At 47.9% G+C, this 8,641-nt stretch overlaps 1 protein-coding gene across 1 annotated transcript in view; it reads left to right on the top strand.

The window, feature by feature from the left end:
• Positions 1-487: 487 nt before the first annotated feature.
• PLPP3 (phospholipid phosphatase 3) overlaps positions 488-8,641 on the top strand; it is an 81,768-nt gene continuing 73,614 nt past the window's right edge. The window contains exon 1 of the mRNA XM_020976899.2: positions 488-1,313. Within this exon, the coding sequence (XP_020832558.1) occupies positions 1,175-1,313 (139 nt within the window). The 5' untranslated portion in view covers positions 488-1,174. The remainder of the gene's footprint in view (positions 1,314-8,641) is intronic.

Below are 8,641 nucleotides of genomic sequence, written 5' to 3'. Positions count from 1 at the left end.
CCCCTTAACAACGCTGCGCAGGGTCGCAGAGGCAAATGTGAGCCGCAGCCAGGCAGTTCGGCGGCCTGCAGTCCAGCGAACTCCCTACCCCAGGCCAGGGGATTCTCCAGGGGTTTCTCCAGGTATCCCAGGCCTCCCAGACCAAAGACCTAGTAGGCCGGGGAGCCCCAAGTGGCGTCACGTGAAAATTTTAAAGGACACCCCCGATTTCATCCCCACCCCACGCCCGCCAGAATTTTGTTTGTGTCTTTTCCCCGCCCCGCCCCCCGACCTTCTAAGCTCGGGTAGCTTTCGCCATTCTGAACGCTAGGGGCTCCCGGATCCCAACTAGAGAAAACTTTTCCTTTTCGGAGCCTCTTATTTATTTATTTATTTCTTTTTCTTTTTTTTTTTTTTTAGGAAAGGGGGTGGGGGGAAATGTGGCCTTAATTATCCTACGTCTTAGGCAGCTTAAGGAAGGGGTTGTGCTTTCGAAATCCCATCAGAGCCAAGTGAGGAGGTCTCTCTTTAAAAAAAAAAGAGACAGAGTGAGTGAGAGACAGAGAGAGAGAGAGAGAGAAAGAGAGAGAGAGAGAGGGAAGGGGGGGCTGGAGAAGGCGATGGTGAAATAAAAGTGCCGAAAACCACCGAGGCGATCTCAGTGTATCCGAGGCAGCTTCGGCCGCGGGCGCAGCCCCTCTGGGACAGGCCGACTCTCGGACTGCGACCTCCGCGATCACTTTGCTCGCCCTGGGCTTCCATTCATTAAGGATCCAGCTGCCGGGAGCGCGGTACACGCGCGCACACACGCACACACAAACACACCGCGCACTCGTACGCACACGCACAGCTCCGGGATTTAGACGAGCCATAGTTTTGCGAAAAGTTTGTTGCTTGGGTTGCTTTCCCCCGCCTTTTTTTTTTCTTGCTCCCCCCAGCCTCCTCCCAGCTGTGGACTTCTCAGGGCTGGGGAGGACGAAAGGAGACAGCCAGGAGGAGCGAACCTCCGGACCCCAGGCCACCGCCGGCCCGACTGCCTGTCGCCTTCCGCGGGCCGGGGAGGAGATTTCCTCGCCTCTCAGCGGCGGCGGCGGCGGGGAGCCGAGCCGCGGACTCTGGTGCCTGCCTCCCGGCTCGCGGGCACTGACTGGCGGAGGGTGCTGGACTCGGAGCCCCGGACCGTGTCCCGAACACCATGCAGAACTACAAGTACGACAAGGCGATCCCGCCCGAGAGCAAGAACGGAGGCAGCCCGGCCCTGAACAACAACCCCCGAAAGGGCGGCCGCAAGCGGGTGCTGCTCATCTGCCTCGACCTCTTCTGCCTTTTCATGGGTGAGCGAGCTGCCGAGGCGGGCCCCCGGCTCCTGCCCCTGAGTCCGCTGGCCCCTACCCCTACCCACAGAACTCAGCGTCCCGTCCCAACTCTGCGCGCCCCGGCTCCTAACTCCTCCCTGCCCCGGCCCAGCTCAGAGCTCCGGGCTGCCTAGGCAGGGCTCTCCTGCTCTGCACCAATTGACGGGCTGGGGGTGTCCGGTGCCGCAGCTGCCCCACGCTGCAAGGTAGGGGCTCGGGGCTCGACTCCAGCAGCTGTACCCGCAGCTGGAGCTCAGGGACCCTGCAGTCTTGCGACAGGAGTTTTGCAAGTGCCAGCTCCGTGCCCGGGGACACTGAGGGAGGAGGAGGTGATGGCCAGTGGGAAGGAGCAGGCTGCTGCCCCCACGATCTGGAGCAGGGGCTGGGAAGGGGGGCCCGGGACCTGCAAAATGGATGACCCTGCATCTCTCTGGGCCCAGGGTAAACACAGCAGCCGTCCCCTCTCCTACGCACCCCTGGCCTGGCCCTGCTCTCTTGGGAGAGTCAAGCACGCTCTCTGCCCCCCATCCCAGGTGTGTGCCAGGAGCACCATCTCACCTAGAGGTCGGTTTGCCACCGGGACCTCTCTTGTCATATGGGAGTGGGGGTAACCCTGATCTGAGGTGAGCTGTAGCTGAGGAACGGCCCCCGGGCTTGCAGGTTTTGGGGAAGAGAAGGCGTGGGGGGAGACTAGGACCAAGGGGGAGGACCTGAGCAGATTGGATTGCTGGTGGGGTGGGTCCTCACTTTTTAGCTGCTGCCTGGTGCCTCTGTAGGAAATATGGAAAAGTTGAGAGGGGGCAGGGGAAGAGCGAGAGCTTCTGTAAACAGTGGAGAACCACTAAGGGTAACATCCGTCTTCCCAATTGAGTATCTTTAAAAGGCCCGTGGGGCCCTGGGACCCCAGCTCTCATGGAAAGGGATTTATCCCTCCAGTGTATAGGAATTGATATGATGGATGAGGTCAGAGATTGAATGGGGCTCCCTTAGCGTCTCCTATGTGCTCTGGCTTCCCCCTCTTATTCCACCCCACCCCCCGCAGGATACCTAGAGATGCTACCAGATCTAGCCTCGGGGCTGCCTTCTACCTGGGGTCACCACTTAAGCTACCCAGAGTTCGCGATGCGTGTGTTGCTGTGGTGAAGGGTGGGGGGTAGGGGGAGGTAGTAAGCAGGAGTTGTAAAAGGAGCCTGGCCCCTTTAAGACCATACAGCTCTAGGTGAAATAATGCAAATGAGGCAAGAGAGGTCACTGGAGGTCGGCAAACTTCTCTCCATCCCCTTGCACTAAATAGCGATTAGGAGTTAAACTGCTGTGTAAAGGAATTGCCTCGGTGGGCCAAGTCCTGGGCCCCTCTTATTATCTTGCACTGCGCGCCGATTAGCAATTAAATTAAAACCTTAACTTCGGGGAAAAAAGTCTGTCTGGAGCTGTGGATTGCAGCCTGGGAAAAGTAGGTCCTTATACTCGGGCTGTTTACTGCCAACCTGCTGGGGCTGGCCTTCTGGGCCCCAGTGTTTACCTGGGTGTTGGTTTTGCTTTGGGGGGGGCGACAGTGAAGAACCTCGAACTCCCCCCCCCATTCCCAGCAAATGAATCCCATGTGGATGAGAATCCTTGCTCCGAGTGAACAAAGTGCTTTGCAAGCTCTATGGGAAGGGGGGAGTCTAGATTGTAACTTTGTCGCCGTTCCGTCCCCTGGGACAGCTTGGTGATTTGGGAAAGCAACAGCTTGACAGGTTTCTGTGTCAGTTTCATTGTTTTTCCTCTGGTCCATGGTCTTGGGTTTCTGAAGCATTTTCCAGGGATCCTGGATTTTTACTGCAAGGAAAACTAGATTTGGGGAAACCCTGCCTTTTTGATATTCCTAGGACAGCAGAGAGTTTGAAAAGAAACCATTGTTGCAGTTTTCCAGTATTTTTATCCACCATTTCCGTCCCCTTAATTTTCAGATACAGTGTTCCCTGTCATCTACAGTAAGCCATCTCTTGTAACAATGACAAGCAAAAATTAGTAAAAAAGGAAGAGAAGGGGAACAAAAGGAAGCAGTGAAGAAAATTCTCCTTGTGGCCATGGGTCCTCAGTTTCCTTATCTGTAAAATGCAAGGCATTGAACGAGATGGTTTCTTAGATCTCTTGCAGCTCTCCATCTGTGATCCTATGAATTATCTGTGTCACAAATACTATGTCAGGCACTAGGAACAGGGAGACAAAAATGATAGTCCCTGCCCTCCAGGAGAATTCACAGCATCAGGGAAAGAAACAAACCTCTAACTTGATAGGAAGTATATATACAAAGTAAAATTCCGGGGGCAGAGCTGGATGAAATCGGGAAAGGTTTCCTGTAGAAGGTGTCAGCATAGGGCACAACTTTTGTGACAGTAATGACTTGTGAAGAACATGTTCTGTTGAATAACCACCTGTGGGACTTGGAGTCAGCCTGAGCCTCAGTTTCATCATCGGTAAAATGACCGGGTTGGCCTAACTGTTTTAAGGTCCGGTCCACCTCTGACTTTCTGCCCTCAGTGTTTGGAGGCTCTCTCCCAGCTCAGACATACCTCGGTCTGTATACTACCTATCTACATTCTGGGTTAACTCTTGTGTTCTCATGCTATTATATCCTAAATCACCCTCCCCACACCAGGCTTTGTTTATTTGTAACTTTCTGGTTTTCTCCCCAACCCTGTTGTATTGTGTAAGGGACCTGCTTTTGCTAATAAGAGAGCACTCCTACCTTTTTGGAGCCCAGTCTAAGGGGTTGGGATTTCTGTGAAAATTGAGACAATGGAGCGGCTTTCTCCTATCCTGCAACTCCTTGTCACAGGTACCCAGAAGCATACATGTCCAGCAGATGACAGGATTACTGTCTACCCTGACAGCTTTGGCATGAAATTCCCCTCCGAAAGGCCTTTGGTGTGATGGGTAAACATCCAACTGAGAAATTCATGCAGGAAAACTCGTACATGACTTCCAAGAGAAAAATTAATAACACGAGAGCACGTGATTTTAATATTCCACACGCCACAGTCTTTTGTGGAGTTGGAGGGGGGGAGAATGTTTCTCCGCATTTTGCTTAAGCCTGTCAGTTTGATTTAATTTTTTTGGAGCCTATTGATCATATGGTCTGGATTACAAGGCACTAATATATTAAGAAGAGAGACATAGTTTTCTGTTTATTTTCCCACAGGAATATATACTAGTCCAGGAAGCTGCATCCCTCCCTGTATCTGGAAAAAAGGAAAATAGCTGATGTGCTATATAAAAGTTATATAAATGGAAACCATGCAGCTAGTTTCACTTTTTCATCTGCCTTTTGGAATGTTAAATTCTTGGTTAAATTAAAAAAAAATGAGGGGAAAAAAACCCCAAAAGCTCACTCTAGCTCGGGGTACAGAGGAATTAGGTGACATGTGTATTTCTGGGTAGGGTAAAGTTAATCGTTGCCCACAAAAGGGCTATAGCTGTGCCTAATAAATGCTTTCAAATTAGTTTGGGAGCGTAGCCTTCTCAGGGAGGTGTTGGCTTCTCATCAGTCAACTAACTGGTAATGGGAGTCAGTGATATTTAAGAGCCTAGATTGAGAGCAGGAAGGGACCCTAGGGATCATCTGGTCCAACCCTTTCCCCTTTTCCTGTTTTACAGATGAAGAAACTGAGGCCCAGGGAAAGTAGATGACTTGCCCAAGACTACGCTGGCAGAAAATAATTGGACAGGATTCAAATCCAAGTTCCCTGACCCCACATCCTGTGTCCTTGACTGGGGACCCCTGCTGCCTTTGTTGCACAATGCTGTATAGTTGAATCAGTCCCTTTTCTAGACATTATCTCCTTTCATTTTCACGATAGCCCTGTTAATGTATAGGTGGCAGGAGTATTTTTATCCCCATTTTTCAGATGAGAAAGATTAGGGTCTAAAATGTCTACACTGCTGTGACATGATGGAAGGAAGTCTATTCATGTCCATAAGAGAATGAGGTGAAAAGTACCAGATAAGACAAATAGAATGAAGCTCATCAATTATCAATAAAATTGTGGGTTGAAGATTTAAGAAAAGATCTCAGAAGCCACCATTATTCTTTCTGCCTCAGTTTCCCCAGCTGTCAAATGGGGATAATAAATAGCAGTCTACTTCCCAAGGTTTTTTATGAGGATCAATTGAAATAATCTGAATGCAGTGGGTGCTTAATAAATGCTTGTTCCTGTTCCCTCCACAATTTTACAGGTGGGGAAGCTGAGGCTCAGACAGATTTGTGACCCATGGCGGGGGCACACAGTGGAGCCAGAATTCCCATTCAGCTCTGACTTCCAGTTCTTTTTGTCTCTAAATACAGTCTCATCTCTTTTTTTCTGAAAAGCTCCTTTGGTCCCCTGCAGCTGGTTTTGGTGTCTCACAGGCTTGATGCCCTGTTGGGCTTGGTGCTGTCCCGAGCAGTTGGTAAGGATGAGGAAAATTCAAGGAAGCAGGTGTTGACTCAGAAAATCATGGCTTTCTGTTTCCTGTCATCCAGAACCGTAATTAAACAAGGTCATCTATTATGCCAATATGCAGGCACTAAGGGAGGAGGTCAGCTAGGTAAAGGTATTGAATTTCGACTGATTGGGAATGTCGGGTTGACCCTGGTGATCAGGCGGTTGCTGGAAAACCTCTGACATTTCCTTGATTTGGTTGCAACAATGCATAGAATTAGTTGCCCAGGATCAGTTTTCTCTTTTAATTAGTGTACAGATGTACGTTTTCAGAATTTGGAGCTGCATATTGAATGCATAAGAATAATTAGAGGATTCATTTTAAACACAACTTTAATGCAGTTCAAATTGAGACTTCAAATAGACAGGAAGTAGGGTGGGAAATGGGACTGAGCTTTCCCTCCTGAAACAGTTCATGGATTGGAAGCCGGAAGATCCAAGCACCCATGAAATGTGTAAGTTCAAAATGATCTCTAAGCACATGGAAAATTAGACACGGAAGAATATTGAAACCTAGAATATGGATTGGAAAAGCACTAGAAAATACTTTTGAACCTGGAGTGTTAGAATACACAGTCACACAGTGTTAGAGCTGGGAGGGATCTTAGAACATGGAACGTCAGACCTGGGAAAGCCTTTGGAATAGAGAATGTCAAAGCTGGAAGGGACCTTAGAACATGGGATGTCATGGTTGGGAGGAGCCCTAGAACCTGGCATGTCAGGGCTGGAAAAGGAATTTAGAACAGAGAATGTCAGAGTCAGGAGAGAGCTTAGAACAGAGAATATGAAATCTTGGAGGGACCTTAAGAGTGTACAATGCTAGAATATTTGTTGTGTGGTCATTTTTTAGTCATTATCTGACTCTTCATGACCCCATTATTTGAGATTTTTCTTGGCAAAGATGCTAGGCTGGTTGGCCATTTCCTTCTCCAGGTCATTTTACAGATGAGGAAACTGAGGCAAACAGGGTGAAGTGATTTGCCCAGGGTCACACAGTTAGGAAGTGTCTGAGGCCTGATTTGAACTCCGGAAGGTGAGTCTTCCTGACTCCAGACCAGGCACTCTAACCATTGAGCCATCTAGCTGCCTTAATGCTAGAATATATAGTCAGTTATATGTTAGAGAAACCTTAAAAGTCAGTTAGTGCAACTCCCTCGTTTTATAGAGTAGGAAAAAGGAAACTCAGAATAAAGAAGAGGAATTTACTTAAAATCCCACGTTGGCAAAATTGGGGTAGAACTGTCTGCTGATTCCTGGTTTAGCCCCGTCTTGCCTAAGTGCTTATGGGAAATCTTGCCAATTCTGTCACCAGTGGCCACTGTCTTTTCCCTTCCTTGGTGTTTCATCAGAATCTACTGGTTCTGACTGCCGCAGATGCACCGTGCAATCCTGACGAGGGACTTTACCATCTCTGGGCTCTAGCTTTTCTCTCCTCTAATACAAGGCAGTTGCATTACATGATAACCAAGGTTGCTTCCAGTACCAGCACTCTGTGGGACTTAGGACTTCCATGAGCTGCTCTGTGTACATTCCTTAATTCAGTAGATGAGGTATATTTTTTTAAAGAGACAGCATAACAAGAAAAAAGATTTTTCTTTCACCATAGTATTGTGCAAGCAGAGGAAGAAATCTGTACTTGAACGGTTCCAGAGTCATCCTGGGTGTTTAATCTAGGGCTTTGCTCCATAAGCTGAACAGACCTCAAACTCCACCTGTGAGAGAGTGTTCTTCATTGTGCTGCTGGATTGAAGAGTAGGTGGGGAGGAGCATTTGGGGTCTTCCTTCTCTGGAGATAGAGTATCAGCTTCTGAGGGTGGGGAATGTTTCATTTTTGCTTTATATCTCTAATACTGGCACATAGTGGGTTCACATAGTGGGATGTTTATTGATTGCTTGATGGCTAGAAATTGTTACAAAAAAGCATGGAAGAAAGGAATGCTTCCTGAGAACATTTTGAAGCCTATTAAAATGTAATTTCTGAGTTGGAAGCAAAAGCAGAGGTCAACTAATCCGATACATATCTGATATATGAATCTCCTTTGAACATCCCCACCAAGTGGTCATCTAGTATTTACTTGAATACTTCTTTTGACAGGGAACTCACTATCTGTCCATTGTTAGAAAATTTCATTCCATTATTGGAAAATCATTCTCTTGGAAGGTTTTCATCTTGATGTCAGAGCTGAGGGGGACCTTATAACAGGAGAATGATAAAAGCCAAAAGAAACTTTGGAGATAGATAATGAATTCCAGTCTCCCCATTTTATAGGTAGTAACACTGAGGCCTGCAGAGGGAATTTGAGTAGTTCAGTGCCGCAGAAGATCATAATGACAGAGCTTGGTGCCCCTGAGCTCCAGGGTTTTTGCTTGCAGGCCACGATTGCCAACCAAGCTGGGAAGGAGCATTAATGACAGCTTCAGAGGTGTTACTTCTGTAATGAATTTCCTTCTGGCATTGTTCCAATGTATAAAAGGTGATAGATAATACTTTTAAGCCAGCTAACTCCAAACAAAACATTTTAGAGATATGACATACATAATTTTGAGGGAAGATACTCAGGATGAGGGAGTAGCTCAGAGGAACTTTTTGGCTGGCTCTGGCTCTAATTTGTTTTGTGACTGTAAGAATGCCAGGTTCCATTTTCTGAACCTCACTTCCTCATATCTAAAATGAAGGGGCTGAACCTGATACTCCCTAATGCCCCTTTCAGTTTCGGGATTTTAGATTTTTACCTTTTTTTTTTTTAAGGCAGTTGGGGTTAAGTGACTTGCCCAAGGTCACACAGCTAGTAAGTGTCAAGTGTTTGGTCTGAGGCCAGATTTGAACTCAGGTCCTCCTGA

Source organism: Phascolarctos cinereus, unplaced genomic scaffold (genome assembly GCF_003287225.1).
Source record: "Phascolarctos cinereus isolate Bilbo 61053 unplaced genomic scaffold, phaCin_HiC Scaffold_5;HRSCAF=322, whole genome shotgun sequence".
NCBI classification, from domain to species: Eukaryota; Metazoa; Chordata; class Mammalia; order Diprotodontia; family Phascolarctidae; genus Phascolarctos; species Phascolarctos cinereus.
The sequence above is the reverse complement of the archived record's forward strand: the minus strand, read 5'-3'. Positions and strand labels throughout refer to the sequence as shown.